The sequence below is a fragment of the Cyclospora cayetanensis genome, unplaced genomic scaffold (genome assembly GCF_002999335.1).
Source record: "Cyclospora cayetanensis isolate NF1_C8 unplaced genomic scaffold, CcayRef3 CcayRef3_contig_198, whole genome shotgun sequence".
Classification (NCBI taxonomy): Eukaryota; Apicomplexa; class Conoidasida; order Eucoccidiorida; family Eimeriidae; genus Cyclospora; species Cyclospora cayetanensis.
Genome location: NW_020312145.1, coordinates 6,927 through 22,864, shown reverse-complemented (window position 1 = coordinate 22,864; position 15,938 = coordinate 6,927). Strand labels below are relative to the sequence as shown.

The 15,938-nt window shown below is 57.1% G+C and overlaps 2 protein-coding genes across 2 annotated transcripts; one reads left to right on the top strand and one right to left on the bottom strand.

Annotated features, from left to right (window-relative positions):
• Positions 1-24: 24 nt before the first annotated feature.
• Positions 25-9,731, bottom strand: LOC34624113. Its single transcript, XM_026337638.1, is given in 9 exon segments — positions 25-174; positions 992-1,693; positions 1,801-1,939; positions 2,116-6,224; positions 6,339-7,052; positions 7,215-8,243; positions 8,373-8,608; positions 8,877-9,111; positions 9,267-9,731. Coding segments are annotated over 9 exon segments (7,710 nt in total). The 5' UTR covers positions 9,663-9,731.
• Positions 9,732-11,695: 1,964 nt separating this feature from the next.
• Positions 11,696-13,159, top strand: LOC34624114 (zinc finger protein 853). The gene is made up of 2 exons (XM_026337637.1): positions 11,696-11,915; positions 12,081-13,159. Exons 1-2 carry the CDS (start codon positions 11,696-11,698, stop codon positions 13,157-13,159), a joined length of 1,299 nt encoding a protein of 432 aa, XP_026193422.1.
• The last annotated feature ends 2,779 nt before the right edge of the window (positions 13,160-15,938 follow it).

Genomic DNA, 15,938 nt, shown 5'->3' with positions numbered 1-15,938 from the left:
ACTCCCGAGATGAATAGCAACATGTTAGAAAACTAAAGCACTTGAATAAACATTCGTCCGCTCCGCAGCTTGCTGCAGTGTTTCTGCAGCCGTCCGTGCAGCCTTAGCACCTCTGGTTAGGGCAGAGGTTGCTGCTCCTGCAGCAGCTGCAGCACAAACTGTTGCTTCTCCCTGCTATCGCGCAGGACTGCCCAGCGCCAGGTGTCTACTGCAATAAAAGGCACTCCTGTGTGCTGCAGCAGGTCCCTCTTGAGGGCTGTTAGAGCTGTGAGGCCGTATTGTTGTGTCGGCTCTGTCGGCTGCTGCCGCTTCTGCTGCCTCGAGGGAGGCCTTAGAGACTGCGCAGCTGCATGGCAACGCCACACGAAGTGCAGAGGACCATCAGCCTCAACCGCTAGCTGAGAACCTTCTTGCTGGCCCTGTCCTTGCTGCTGCTGCTGCTGCATGCGCTGCTGCAGCAGCAAATCCACCAGCAGGCCCTCGTTTGTCCACACTTCGTTGCGATGTGCGAAGCCCGATGCATTCAGAGCACGGCTAACTTCCTGCAGTGGCACGTGTAGCAGCAGCACATTGCTACAGGCTTGTTCGTCGACACAGTAGCACATTGCTATAGGCTTGTTCATTGAAACAGTAGCTCATTGCAGTAAGCTTGTCCAAGCTGCTTACCTTGTGCAAAGCAGACAGTTGGTGGCTCGCGTTCCCCTCCAGCGCTGAGGCGCGCTTAAGAAGCAAACGCCAGTCTGCTTGAGCGCATTCCTTTCTACAGCAAGAAGTGAGGGTAGCATCAGGAAACAGCGCTTCCTGATGCTGCTGCTGCTGAAGAGAGGACTGGGAGTTGCCCTGCCGCGTTGCTGCAGCGGTGCAGTGGACCAGCCGGAGCTGCGGATATCGAGACGCACACACCTCATTGCACAAGCACAGAGGTTTGAAGGCATTCATCAAGATGTGCGCGTGGATGCACAGCGACAACAACCGGAACAAAAGTATTTACCTTGTTGAGGCAGTCCAGCATGCCCAACACGGACACACCCCGTCCTTGGAGGCGCCGAAGCGCGCTATCCAGGGAATAGCTCGCACTTTTTTCCTTCGCTGCAGTGGCTGCCATATTCAGCTGCTGCAGCACGGCTCCGGCTTGATCGGATGCCTGACGCACCAGCGCCCTATAAGCAGAGGAAGCCTCTGAATTCCAGCCTGGGTGCTTTCCTGGGACCGTTTGTGGCAAGGCTTGCTGAGACTCCCGCCGTTCTTGCTGCAGAGCTACCGTCGGAGGAAAGGCTGCTGCAGCCATTGCGAGACGGAGCACGCGGAGAAGCTGAGGCAGCGGCTGCTGCCGCTGCTGTAGACCCTCCGCTGCGAGACGCAGAGCTGCACTGGCTATGGCGGTAAGGCCTGGACCTCTCACTTGATTACAAGCTGCATCCGAAAGAAGCTGGAGAGCTCTTTCGAGGGCACGAGCTGCGTCTGCTGGCAGCGTTTCTGCTGCAGCCGCTGCTGCACGATCAATGATCGCTGCGAGCTGCAGCAGCAGGGGTTCATGCGTCGCGCGGGCCTGGCGCAGCCACTGCAGCGTCCATGCAGCTGCAGAAGCAGCAGCAGCAGCGTCTTGTGCTTCCGCTGCTGTTGATGGAACGTTCCGTGGCTGCTCGCCAGGCAGCAGTTCGGCAAAGGCATCCGAGATCGAAGGGAGCAGCATCTGTAGAGACACGCTCGGAGCAGCAGAACACACGAGCCATCCGCGGCACAAAACTTTGACACACTTATGCAGGCGGCCGCAACAGTACACATACACCGTAACCGAACCTGAAAGATGCCCTGCTGCAATTGCGCCTCTTTATCCATCGGATCCTCCGTCGGTTGCAGGGACTGCCAGTGCAAAGCCTCGAAAGCACCCAGCCGAGTTGCTGCCGTCAGGAGAAGCAGGAGCAGTGTCAGACGGCGGCTACTGCTTCCAGCCCCTCTGCGCCTGCAGCACCAAACAAGCCACAACCAACTTGAGGAGAAGGCTGCAAAGAACTCCGCCTTCCTTGTGCAGCGAGCGCAATCCAGGATGGCTTCGGCAAAGCTAGTAATGCAGAAAGCGAGAAAGCAGGCTGGGCACAACACCCCATCCAACACACTGCTGTTGATGCTGCTGCCTCTCACCTTGGTGCTGCTGCACGCGTTGCAGACAGTAAAGCTTCCAGCAAGGTTGCACGCGTAGCAGTTACTGCATGAGCAGGTCGCCCGCATTCTTGTTGTTGGGGATGCTCAGGCTGCTCACATTCTGCTGCCAGAAGCTCCGCTGCGAGCCATAACCGTACAACATCATCTCCAAGTGTTTGCCTCTTGCGTCCTGTGGCCACCCTTGTTGGTGCTGCTGCTGCTTTCGCTGTTGTTTTTGCTACTGGTTGAGGCTGCTCGTCTGCAGCCCCTTTGGGTGGTTCGTCAGTCGGCAGTTCTGTTCGAATAGCGGTAGCAGCAGCATCGCCAAGAGCAGCGAAACGAGTGCTGCCGATTAAGCGGGAGGCAGCAGCGAGCCGGGGAGCTTGTGGAGAGGTCCAGAGCCTGAGCGCCCGCTGCAGCCGCATCCACGTCGCTCCTGCAACAGTTTGCTCTGCACACGGTGCTGCTGCTGCTCCTCCCGGTAATATTTCCTCTGAAGCGCTGCGGTGCTGGAGCAAGCCAGTGCTACTGAGGGTGACGGCGGAATCTGCCCACTCCAAGACATTCGAGGCTCCCAAGGGAGCCGCCTGCTGCAGCAGTGCATCCACTGCTGCTCCCCACAGTGCGTCGTTGCTCTTTTCGATTTCGGGAGGAACCTGTGCGTGCTCAACAGTAGCATGAACAGCCGAAGAGTCTGCCAAAAGACCAACCCCCTCGTCCGCAACAGCAGCAGCTGCCGCAACTGAAGCACCAGAAGCAGCTGCGGCTGCGGCTTCTGCTCCTGCCATGCTGTGCGCCAACTGTAGAGTAGCAGCCGTTAGACCTTGCTGTGCAGCATCCACGTCGTCTGCGGCTTGTCGCAGAGCTGCTGGCACTCCCGATCCGCTGTCGTGAGCTGCCAGATCGGACGCAGCCTGTGCTACTGCAGGGTGGAGTCGCTTAAGGGCAGCGATCAGCTTCCCCATGGACGCCGCAGCAGCAACAACCGCAACACTAGCAGCAGCGTCCATGGGTAACTGGAACGAGCTACACGACAAGCGCAGCAGCGAAGCAGCCGCGGATAGCGCGTCGCAGGCGTCCTTGGCGGCTGTTGTTGTTGCTTTTCCTGTCGCATGCAGCGCTATCTCAGCTGCCTCCTGCACGAGCGATAAAGCGGAAGTTCGGGGCAGTGAGGAAACCGTTTGCTTTGCGGATCGCAATAGCTTTGCTGCTGCAGCGAAAATTTCGCTTGTTTCTCGAGGCGAAAGCAGCGTTACCTCCCGTGATGCCGCCGTACGCGTCGGCTGCAGCAGTTGTGTCAATTCACGCAGCAGCAGTGTCGCCGCTGCAGCTTGAGATACTGCTGAATGGCGGTCCAAATGCAGCAGCTGCTTGGGCTGTGCATGGCGCGTGGCAGCAGCAGAGCAGAGCTGCAAAAGCACCTGTCGCGACGCCGCAGTGCTTGCTGCTGCTTGCATGTCAGACATGAACGGCCTTAGGCGGAGCAACGCTGCAGCCACCGCTGTGAGCGTCGCAGGCGACGCCTCATGGGAAGTCTTGCTCGCCTGTGTGTCGGGGAAGGCTGCACTTGACGCAGAAGAGTCCTCCGCCAACGCAAAGCTGCACTGGTCTTCTGGCTGGTCAGCCTCTGAAAGGTAAATGAACGCGCCATCGCTAGGCGTCGCGGATGCAGCCTTTGTCATGTGTTGCAGCAACGCATACACTGCAGGCTGCAGGAGCTGGGCAGCCTCGCTGTTCGGCTCTTCCTGCCATTCCCTCAGCAAGTCGCTTGCAGCCACTGCAGCACGGGCAGCAACTCGCAGCTCGATCTCTCCCCACATCGTGCCTCTGTGCTCAAGCTGCTGCAGTTGGCGATGCGTTGGGGGTGCGTCGACCGCTGAAGCGATTTGCGAGGGAGGCCTCCCGAGAAACTGCAGAAGCCGCTGCAGCAGCTTCGCCGATGCCTCCCGCTTCTCCTTGCCCTTGCCACGGTGACAGCTGCTACTGCTGCTGCTGCTGCTGCTGCTGCTGCTGCTGCTGCTGCTGCTGCTGGAGTCCCACACGGGCAGCGCAGCCGCAGCAGCAGCTTCCCGTTCGTCTGGCTTGAGGCGTTGCAGTGCAAGCAGCATATCGGCAGCCGTAGATGCTGCCTCCCCTGTCGGCAAGTGCTGCAGCTCCGAGGCAACAGTGACGAACAGTGCAGCAGCGCATGCAGCCCCCAGACGCCGTTTCCACCGCAGCAGCTGCATCAGCTGCTGCCGTGCAGCAGGCGTCTTCTGTCTTGCGGCAGCCGCTGCCGGCCGGTGCTGCTGTACGGCGTGCTCCTGCAGCGGGTCGAATTGACAGTCGAGAACTTGCAGTAGGGCCTGTTGAATTCCCAGAAATTCAATAAGGGGCACAAGCAACCGCTGCAGTGCGGGGTTCATGTCATACCAGTGGCTGCTAATCCACTTGCTCAACACTGCAGCAAATACGCGCATCTCCTGAACTTCTGCATCGTTGGCTCCTGCAGCTGCAGCTGCTGCAGGAGCCCGACCTCGGCGCGGCGTTCGAGAGGTCTGTGCCGCCGAAACAGTCTGCTGCTGCTGCTGAAACTTGTTTTCCTCGGATTGATGGATGGGCTGAAGCAGACGGTTTGCTTCACTGAGCACTTGCGACAGCTGCGGGGTGGCGTTGGGAGGCAGCATTTGCAGCAGCCGCGCAATGAGCCGCAGGGAAGTCGCACGGTGCTCAGCTCGAGCTGGAACCTTAGCGCCTACGACCGTGGGAAGCTGTTCGGAGGCACCTCCTGCGAGTGCTCCTGCTCCTCCCCCAGCAGCAGCAGACGCAGCATGCACTTGCTGCAGCAGCAGCCCGTCAAGCCGCCGTGCCGCTCCGACAGCCAGGAGAGCGGCCTTCAGCAGCTGCTGGTTGTGGGGAGTCAGCGTCTTGATAGGAGCATCTGTCTCCTCTGAGGCTGTCCTTCGAGAAATGCCAGCAAGGCGCCGTTCCGCTGCAGCAGCAACGCCCTGCCTGTCACGTGAGGTAGCAGAAGCAGCAGCGGCGGCTGCTGCAGTTGCTTCGTCAAGAAGAGTGAGCGCGCGGCTCCTAAGACCTCTCGCCACCTGCAGCAGTAAGCGCTGCGTGGCTGCTGCTTGAAAGGCTTCCGCATTCTGAGCTGCATGGTGCCCTGCTGCTTGCTGCAATGCGACGGCTGCGCGTATCACAGAGTGCAGCACTCTAGCTGCCATGTGAGGTGTAAATCCACTGGGCGGCTCCGCCTGCTCTTTTGCGAGAAAGCTCGTCAGCTCTGCTCCTGCCGATTCAAGAGATCCACAAAGCCCCTCAATCCAAGCCGTGTCAGCTGCGGCAGCAAGCGCGGCGTCGGCAGCAGGAAATGATGGCTGCGCCTCCGCAGCTGCAGGCTTTTGACCATCACCAGCAGTACCAGCCGAAGGGAGCACGGATAGCTCCGTTAGCCGCGCAAGCATCTGCCACACCAGGTGCAACATGTCAGCAGCATCGTGGCGGTGCTGCTCGTGGCGAGACACTTGCTGAGGCTGCTGCTGCTGCTGCTGCATCTGCTGCTGCTGCACCTGCTGCTGCTGCATTAGGTGATCGCCTCGATCGGCTACGCAATTTCGCACGCGTTGAAGGGCCACACGAACGAGCTCCAGGAGCAGCAGCCTCAGGTGCTGCTGGCGAAGCTGCTGTTGGGAACGCACAAGCAGATGCCCTAGCTGCGTAAAGGAAACTAGCAGCAGACAGAGACACCTCGTTCCCTCTCGATAGATCACCCCCTGCTGCTGCAACCGTTGCGCTGCGTCGGCAACAAAGTCTTCTGCCGCACGTTCCCCTACTGCAGTCTCTTCCGCCGCGATTTGCTGTTGCGGTTGCTGCAGCAAGTGCTGCTGCTGCCGCTGCTGCTGTAACAACTCTTGCTGCTGCTGCAGCACAGCAAGGCCCCAAAGAGCTGAAGCGATGCTCTGCGCGTTGGAGAACCGCAAGAGCTCCTGCATCCGGCGAAGAAGGGCAGGCAAAAGCTGCACGTGAATAAGCCGCTGCACTAATAGCGCTCCCTGCTGTTGCTCGGTTTGCGCTTGCTTCTCCTGCCTGGAGAGGTCCTTCTTCTGCATCGTCTGATCGAGTTGCTGCAGCGGCAGTGCCTGCTGCTTCTGCTGCCCCTGTTGTCTCTTTGCATCGGGAAACTCCTCGCCAGGAGTGCCAGCTGTTACTACGGGGAGCAGCAACCAGCGCAGCTTCGCCAAAGCCAGCAGCACAGCAGACGCCTCTGCTGACTGCAGCTGATCCAGCCCCCTTAGCACTGCGTTGCACAGAGAGGCAGCGAATTTCGGATTTTTAATTAGGGATAGGCTGTCGCTGTCATCCCCAGCAGCGGTCTCAGTAGGCTGCTGCTTGTGCTCCTCCTCTTCCTCAGACACTGCATCTGTTGCGCGTGTTCGTACAGCTGCGCCTGCCTCCGCCTCTTCGACCATGGCAGCCAGCACACGCAGGGAGGCAGCAGCTTGCTGCGGCAAGAGCTGCTGAGCCTCACAAAGTGTGGCGAGCCGGAGCAGCAAGGCCGTTCGAAGGCGCTGCCTCACGGCAAGAAGTCGTGGTAGTAGTACCTGCTTCTGCTCCTCTTGCTGCTGCAGACTGAGCTGCTCCAGCAAAAGGCGCAGCGGCTGCAGCAAACCGATTCGATGCACTGCCCATAGAATGCGAGTTACACTGCCGTCCGCTACGGGGGCATAATCAGCAGCTGCGCTCAGCAGCCTCATCATCCGTGCATCAAGCAAAAGCTCCACCTGCTGCCGTCTCGTCTGCTTGTCTTGTCGCGGATGCTGCTTCGATAGGATGGCAAGATGATGCAAAGCAGTTGTCACATCCGCCAAATCTATACCATACCTTTCAACTATTGCATTGACGCCTAAAGGACCTGCAGCGCCCTTCTGTAGGGATGAACCGCTCTGTGCTACGCGCAAAGTACAGACACCTTCTTCTCCCTGCTTCTGCTTCTGCTCCTGCTGCTGCTTCCACTCCTGCTCCTGCTCCTGCTCCTGCTCCTGCTTCCACTCCTGCTCCTGCTCCTGCTGCTTCCATTCCTGCCCCTGCTTCTGCTTCTGCTCCTGCTTGCCCCTTCGGCTAGCCATATCTACGGCGTCCAGCACTCCCTCTGCAGACGCAGCAGCAATAATTGTTCTATGGAGAGCCTTATTGCGCTGATTGGCAGCACTTGCAGCCGCTTCCATGGCTGCTGCCCGTCCTGCTCTCAGCTGTGCAGCAGCAGCAGCACTTCCGCAGTGGTCGCTGCTGTACCGCAACAGCAGCAGAGGAGCAGATGCAGCAATGTCTTGTGGATCTGCTACGCCTCCCCCCTGCATTAGGCGGTGGAGGGCTGCAGTCTCTTCCCCAAGTTTTGCTTCTCCGTACGCTGCTGGCATTTCTGCAGCGGCAACAGTGCTCGTTGCAGGTCTCTCTTGGATCAAAGTGACGGCTCTGCCAGCGAGTTCTCGAGCAGTGCGTGCCCACTCCGCTGCAGCAGCTGTATCTGCAAGGGCGGGAGCACTCAGCGAGGGGAGCAGCAAGCCGCAACGCGCATGCAGCACGTGAAGATGCAGCAGCAGTTGCAACGCGGTGTCGGATCTGCGTATGTGCTGCCGCTGCAGCTGTTGCACTACGACACCCCGACAACTGGCAGCAAAGACTTGAGCAGCAGCTCGCACGGCAGACGACGTCTCAGCAGCCGACGACGTTGCTGCTCTGGCTTCCACCACGGCCGTGTTGGAGAAAGGCTGCTGCACATCTTCCTGCTGCTGCCGTCCTAGCAGGAGGGCGTTTACAGCTGCCAGCAGCAGCGGCATCTCTTGAGGCTGCAGCAAATGAAGATCTGCTGCAAGGCGCACCAGTATCTTCTGCAGTTCTGCAGGCTGGAAGGTGGCTCGCTGTTGCTGCTTTCGCGTTTTCGCTCGCTGCTGCTGATCCTCGAGGCGGGCTAGTGCAAACAAGCACTTAGATGTAGCCAGCAGTCTATCCTTGGCGCTGCCTCTCTGCCGCCAGTGCTGATGCACGAGCTGCAGTCCTTGCTGCGGGTGGAACGGAGGGTCCACAGCTAGCCAATCACGAATGTATCTTCCAAAAGACTGCGTCAGAAACAGCATAGCGAAAAACCAACAGTCTCAACAGTAGCAGCAGCAGTAGAAGAGGCGCCTTATACACAGCAGGCCGAAGCCTCTGCTGCCCTAAGCATCGCCCACCTATCTGCAACGCACCTCTGTGAGGGAGGTGTATTTACACCCCAGCCGCATCCGTGCAGCGCAGCGACCAATACACACAGCATGCTGCGGCTCCAGTCTCATGGGATCTCTGGACGCAGCTTCAGCAGCCCTCCCCGCTGCCTCTGCCGCGGCTTTGTTGAGACGCTGAGTTGTAATCGCGACGAGGGGATGGAGCAAGCCTTGCTGCTGCTGCAGCAGGGGCATGTCGTCCGCCGCTTGCCAAAGCGCCACTACACAGCGCACGCATGTGGGAAACAGTGAAAGCAGCCAACAGCGTAAACAGCGTGCATTCTAGCGACGCGCCGGCACCTCGAAGGGAGGCAGCAGGCTGCAAAAAACGGTAAATTTAGGCTTTGAAAAAGCGCCATCGCAATCGGCGAGGAACATCAGGCTCTCAGACACGTCTCGCTTTCATTTCAGAGAGAGGTTAAAGGCATCGTGCCTGTTCTCCGTAGGCTAGAAACCATGCAGAGAAGAGGCATCAAACAGCGAACATACCCAGGCTGTTGGACGAGAGGCGCCACGGGTCGCCCTTTTCGCTGTTGCTGCTGCTGCTGCTGTTGCTGTTGCTGCTGCTACTGCTCCTTGAAGTGCTGCTTCGCAGGGAGGACAGCACCGACTGCAGCAGCGGCTGCTGCGGCAGGAGATTAAGACGGCTGAGGTTTCTGAGAACCTCGACTGCTCCTGGTGGGCTGAGAGACGTTCCGCAGAGCTGCAGTGCAGCCAGTAGGTCCTGCAAGCAACAGCCAGGTTGGTTGGCGGCAGCAGAGCAAGAGACTTTGATGGAGGAATGCTATTCGGAAGAAACCGATCGAGAAACTTTTCAGACGGCCTTACCTGGTGCGCCGAGGCTGCGTCTACTGCTGGGGAGACAGGGAAAAAGCCTACCTTGACAATGGGGAATCTCGATACGTGATGGGGACGTTGCTGCTTGCTTGACGGGTGTCTCGTCGTGTTTCCAGCAAGCACAGCTAGCTGGTGGAGGGCTCTCAGCAGCACGCTTGATGGTTGCTGCCGCAGCGGCGTGCTTGCGGCCACATTATGCAGCAACTGGAGCAACTCATCTACAGTTTCGCAGCGACACACTGCTGCACTCACAGCCGTGTCGCCTTCCTCTTCGTCTTGCTCCCAGGCAATACTACAGGATCTGCGTCTTTGCTGCCGCTGCTGATGAGCATAAGCAGCGTGCTGCTGGGGATGGTGCTGCTGAAGCCTACCGTCTCCTCTCGGTGCTTCCTGCTGCTGCTGTTGCCGCAGCAACTCTGCTTCACACGACACCCACATGCGTGTGGGTGCGTCTTCCGACTTAGCAGACACGAAGCCATCCTCGTCATCCCCGAAATCCTCTTGCTCCTCTTGCGTGGGCAGTCCATCGTGTTTTCTCACGGCGCGTAGACTGGAGGAAGACGGAAAGCTACACCATAGGCTGCCTCCACCACCGCTTGCTTGCGACGTCGGGGAAGAAGGCTTAGCGTGTGTGAGACGTCTAGAGGCCAGCAAGAGCATCCAGGGAGGAGCTTGCAGCTGCAGCGCTTCTGTCTTGCAGGCTGCAGTAAGAGGAGGAGCCCTCCTCGAGGACCGTGGATACGGGGGAAGCTGTACGTACAGTCGGAAGGCCTGCACTACGGCGGCACTGGGAATCTGCAGCAGCACGAGTAGGAGGAGGAGCAGCAGCGCGAGCAGAAAATTTTGCTGAGTAATACAGAGGGGGCGGCATGGTGAATTGCCGGGGGGAAGGCAGCGGCTGCTCCTGCTGCTGTTTTGAGGGCACTCAGCTCCGTGCTGGACTGGAGAACTGCAAGAGCAGCAGCAGCGCAGCTGGCTATGCTGCATAGGGCAGCACCCTCTCTTGGAAGCAGAACCAGCGGCTAGGAGGCAGCACCAGGCATTCCCCCACAAAACCCCACAGCCAGTGCTGCCTCGCCGCAACCTTAGTGCTTCGCTGCTGCTGCCTGTCGTGCGAAGCAAGGCAGCTTGTCGAAGAAGGAGGGAGAACAAGAAGGGGGGAGCGGCAAGCGCGGACAGAAAAACCCCTTGATTCTATGACAACGTGGAAGACGGTAGCTTGCTGCAACACGAGTCAAAAAGTGAGAACAAGGCTGATTTCTGTTGCTGCTGGAGTGCTTAAAAAAATACACAGAAGCTGCAGCAAGCGCATATCTGCCTGCGGAGAAGGCCTCACCACGGGATCGATCGTCTCGGCGGCACTGCTGCTGCTGCTGCTGTAGCTTTTGCAAAAACGCCAAGACTTCGAACAGATAAATTCCAAGATAATTCCGAAAGCAGTAAGTAGAATCTCTGATCTTCCCTCGTACTCACCACAGTCTAATACCTAGCGAGGCCTCTGACAACCCCCCTGCCACACACACAGACACACCACACCCGAGGCTCCCAGTTTTGACGGCTGGACGACTAGCGCTTTTGCTGCTTGCTGCACGGTCCAGCTTCTGCATTTTTTAAGTTTCAGACTTCCTGAAGTCTGCTCCTTTGTGCTGAGTGCCTCGCTATGCGCGCGCACCTGCTTGGCTGTGCGCAGACGCAGACACCCCAGGAACGAGGCGGCAGCGCATTAAGCAGTCCGTGAAAGGGGGGAAGGGGAGGGGAAGGACTCTCTTTTTCGCTTCCTCCGAGCTAGCGGCTCTTGGGAGGCCTCCACTTTGCCTGAGGAGGATAGCGGCATGCGTGAAGAGAAGGCACACAGGGTAGCAGCGAGACTCAGGAGACGCAGGCACGCCTTGCTCTAGGCATTAATCGAGGAACATGAAAAGACAGACAACTGGCTGGCATGCAGGCAGGCAGAAGAAGAAGAAGCAGAGTGCAGGAAACAGAGAAGCTCAGAGGCTGCACTAGGAAAAGAGACGCGAGAGCAACGGACAGATATAGCTAGAGGTAGAACAAAGCGAAACGCGTCCACGGAGGGGCACCGCTGCACTTGCCACGCCGCTGCCTAAGGCAGACGAGGCGCAAGTAAGTGCCGCAGAGAAGGCAGAGAGAGAGAGACAGAGAGACAGAGAGAGAGAGAGAGACAGAGAGAGAGACAGAGAGAGAGACAGAGAGAGAGAGAGAGAGAGAGAGACAGAGAGAGAGAGAGACAGAGAGAGAGACAGAGAGAGAGAGAGAGACAGGGACAGAGACAGACAGACAGACAGACTTTAAGGCCTTCCCAGTATCTGTCCCGTGTAGCCTCTTCTTGTTCCCTCTAAAGGCGCACAGTTGGCAGTTGCTTTGACGAAACGTGCTGACTTCGCTAGACGTACTGACACTGCAGCTGCGGCTACCCAACACTCCAGTCCAACAAGAAGCCAGTGCCCCCAAAAATGCATACGGCAGAGTCGGCGGCTGACTGCTTCAAAAGCACACAGCAGACGAACGCCAGCGTTCAAAAGGCTTCACGTGAAAAAACAGCAACCGCAGACGAATCGGGGGTGCTGCTGCTGCAGGAACAGCGGCGGAAACAGTTTCACTGCCAGCAACGTTTGACGCGCTGGCTGCGAGTGCAGCAGCTGTTGCTGCAGATCAAATGGCAGCGGATGCGCCGCCTCTTCCTCCTGCTGTGGCACAGACCAAATGTCAGACTTCGGTTGTTTCAGGGATGGCTTCAGCACCAACAACGGGAAGTACCGGAGTTGCGGTGGGTTTTTTGGGGATGTCTTTACCTCGCGCTTGTTCTCCTTGTCTCAATGCTGTATCTGCTGTTGGTGGATCCTTATTTGCAAAGACCCTCCGTGGCACAGCAGCAGCTCCTCCTGCTGCAGCAGCTGCAAGAAGACTATGAAGCCAAAGCAGCGTGGCTAGCACCTGTGTGGCGCGAGGAGACCCCCCTCGCTGCGAGGAGACACTTTACTGAGTTTCTTGTTGCTGCAAAAGCTGTGGCAGATGCTTCCAAAAAGGGAGCTTCAACCAATCCCAAGTTGCTATTTCTGCTTCAGCTAGCAGCACTGGGAAGTCGGGCTCAGTTTGCTGCAGCTCAGAGGAAGAGGCTGCAACAGCAGCTCAATCGTGCATATAGCCAGCAGACGAAGTTTGCGTACAGCAGCGTTCCTGAGAGCAGTATCAAGAGCAATCCAAACACCAGCACGCCTCTTTTCGAAGAGGCCCTCCGCATGGCAGTCCGCCAAGAAATAGAGCTGCGGGAGGTTTTCGCTGCTGCAGTGGCACAGAAGCAGCAGGAAGAGCAGGCTCGCTACCATAGATCCACCAAGAGGCAGCAGCAGGGTACGAGAAAGCAGCTGCAGGAAGAGCAGCGACAGCATCAACGGCATGGGGTGTTTGGGCACTCGTGCATGGCTGATGCAGTGCGCATAATGCAGTTGGGCAAAGACGACGCAGCGGCAGCCACTGCTGCGGCCGTTGCTAGCAATAATTTGTCGACTGTAGAAGGCCAGCTGCGGCTGATGCAGCAGAAGCAGCAGCAGCAGGAAAAACAACAGTTGCAGCTAGTGCAACAGGAGCAACAGCTTTTGCATCAGCAACTAGCTCAGAAGCGTCGCGCGCTAAAGAACGCCAGCGACTTCGCGGCACTGCAGCAGCAACTCTCTGGCGTGCAGCTTCAACGGTGGGAGCTAGAGCAGCAGCAGCTGCTGGTTCAGAAGGAGCTAGAGAAATTTGAAAAGCAGCATCTGGCACACCGTCAGCGCCAGCAGCAGCTGCTCCGCATGCACCTCAACTTTGCGGCCGCAGAAGGCTCCTGGTTAGCTGCATGCACACGGCTTTTTCCATCCAGTACCTCTTGGCTAACTCCGTTGTTGTCACAGCAGGAGATTGATTCTTCCGAGAGCTAAGCGCTTCGCCACGACGCTTCCCCTCTGCGCTTCCAAGTGCGATAGCACTACCAGCCTCGGAATCCCGAGGCGCACACTAGCAGCAGCAGAAAAGGTAGCAACCGCTGCAACTGAAAGTGTCTTAGAAGTCGCCACATCTTGCATGTTGAGCCTCAAACATGCAGCTGCAGCCAGTAGGGTGCAACTGCATGCCCATCAAGCTGGCAGCGACGGCTGGAAGGTGCAGCACCCAGCACTACGTTTCTGATATCCTGCGTAAAATGCCTTTGCCCCCCATTCGAGCCATGACAGGTGTCTGCACACAGACACACACACCCGCATACAAACGCAGGCACCAACGCACCTAAGGCACACCTTGACAGAGACTACTGACCAACGAATTCCAACTCTACAAGTCCCTCGCCTGTATCCTTCAAGGTTTGCAGCAAGTCTTACACCCTGAAAGAAAAGAAGCGCCACCGTCCAGGACTGTTGGTCGCGTCTCTACTTCTACTGCAGCGATGGTGTTCGTGGTATTTCTTGACTTCTTATCTTCTGCTAGTTCCGACAAGTGCGGTTGTGGCTCCTGCCTTGGGAATAAGTGCGACTTTGTTGATACATTCATCACCTCACATTGAACTCATCCCACTGGAGACGTTTGCGTGCGTACTAGCCCGCTGGTTTGCTTTTTGGACAGCGGCCTCTCGGCAATGCATTGTATAGCTTGAATGCTGAAAGCCTGTAGTGTATATTCGCGCGCCGCCGCTGCATGCAAAGAAGTAAAAAATCCTTCCATCCTTGATCGGCGTTACCCTGCGCCGGTTCGTATTTGCTTCGTAGTGATGCTTTACCGCTGCTGATTCAAAGAATGCCTCACGCGCAAGCAGGCATGTATTTCGCTGTTGCGGATCTGGCAGTGGAAGATTCGGTCGGCTGCATAGTTGTGTATGGTTTTTCATGAAAGGCGATGGGTTCATTGCACACTGGACTTGGATGCACGTACTCTACCACAGTTTGCGCCGTATCCGCTATTCCTTGTCGTGTGGCAAGCACAGCGGCCAAAGCGGAAAGCGCTGGACCGCTTCAGCTGACGAGTGAGCACACGCACATCGCTCTAGTGGAAGCCAATCGGTGCATAAAGCTCTTCGCAGTGTGTGGACTACCTTGCGTGGCATCGGCCTAAGCGTTTGGAAGGATTGAGGGTGTCTGCTTCCGAAACTGTCCGGTAGCAGGACGGCACATGCAAGGGAGGATCCAAAGGCAGTACTCCCAGGATATGGCAGTGCAGCAAAAGTAGAGACTGTTGGTGCATTGGGGATACAGGAGTGCGTCGCATTGCGGGTATAACGGTGGGGGTACAGGAGGCGTCTTTCGGTCTAGGGGTGGCGATTGCTGATTCGTCAGGAGACACAGTTACAGAATTTTTACTGCCTCCCCTGACGAGGAGGGCTGTTTTACCCTATACAACTCACCATGGGCCAGCTGCGCGATTCTTCATGCTATCTGTGGGATGAGTGCCACGTGGTGTCGACGCGGCATTCCATACACAAGATAACTTTCAGGCAACCTTGCCTCGGTGCCACCCAAGCCCCCCCCGCGCAGCATCGCCATGAAGGTTTTTGCTCTACAAAGTACACACTCATCTTGGAGGCGGCAAAAACAGTTTCTGCCCTTCAATTGGGGAATATGCCGATGTAAAAGATGAAGGTATTTCCGAGAGAATAATCAGGGATTGGCCAGGGTGTTGCTAGAGCGTAGCCAACCATTCCAAGCACTTCTACGAGTGGAATGTGTGCGAGAGATGTCTCGCGTCGAGGAATTGAGAAGCTGCTAGTGCGCATCTGGCGTGTCCATGCTTCCTGACAAGGCGCTCATACATGATGACCTTCGGATGGGTGCGCGTCTTTTGCTGAAACCTTCTCATGTTCTTTTCTAAAGACCATCAGGCACTAGGCATCTTTGAGGTGCCACATGACGGCTACTAAACTCATTCTCTGGTCAGCTGCTCTTGACTACTACGGCAGGATGCAAGGATCTATCTGGGATCTTTAGAGTGAGGCACTTCTTTCCAAACTTTCCAACGAGCTAGTAGAATGTCATTGCGTTTCGTTACAACAAGCCTTTGCCCGCCCCCCTCAGAGTTCTCGACATGAGGAAAGAGGAACAGCCAACATGCAGACAGTTGCCCGTCCCAAGCAATCCGAGCATGCTTAGAGCACATAGCGTACCCATAAAAAATTGATTCTCACGCTATTTGGCCAACGGTCCGCTGCAGTAGCTACAAACTGCGATGAGCCAAAGCAGGTAGTCACTGCTTTCCTAAGTCTTGTCTAAGTACAACATGTCATGTAGAAAGTGCCGAAGTGCCGTTTAGCCTGCTGCACTAGCTGTGGTCACTCCCTCTCAACGTTTTCCATGCATTCAATATGGGATCCTGGGGCATGTCTGTGGAAATTAGAAGGGCTGTTGCTGCTCGGAGAGTAGTGCAATCAGTCTGATACGCAGGTTTGTGCATAAGAGTCGTAGTCCCTGTGTAACTCGAGAGCACGTTTTTGCTGAGGTGCTAATCGCTACACTCGTACAGGCGCGTGAAAGCAACAACTGGACCAGCAGCAGGAAACTGAGCTTCTCATGAGGTGTCCGCTTGTGAGGGAGATGGACATTCTAGCAGACAATGAGAATTGGTTTCTAGAGGCAAGCTAATGCAAGTTAACACCCCACCATCAGCGCCAGCAGATGCAGCTCAGCGTGATGACCACCATGTCACTTTCTGCACACGGCCAGGTGGTGTATAGCAGAG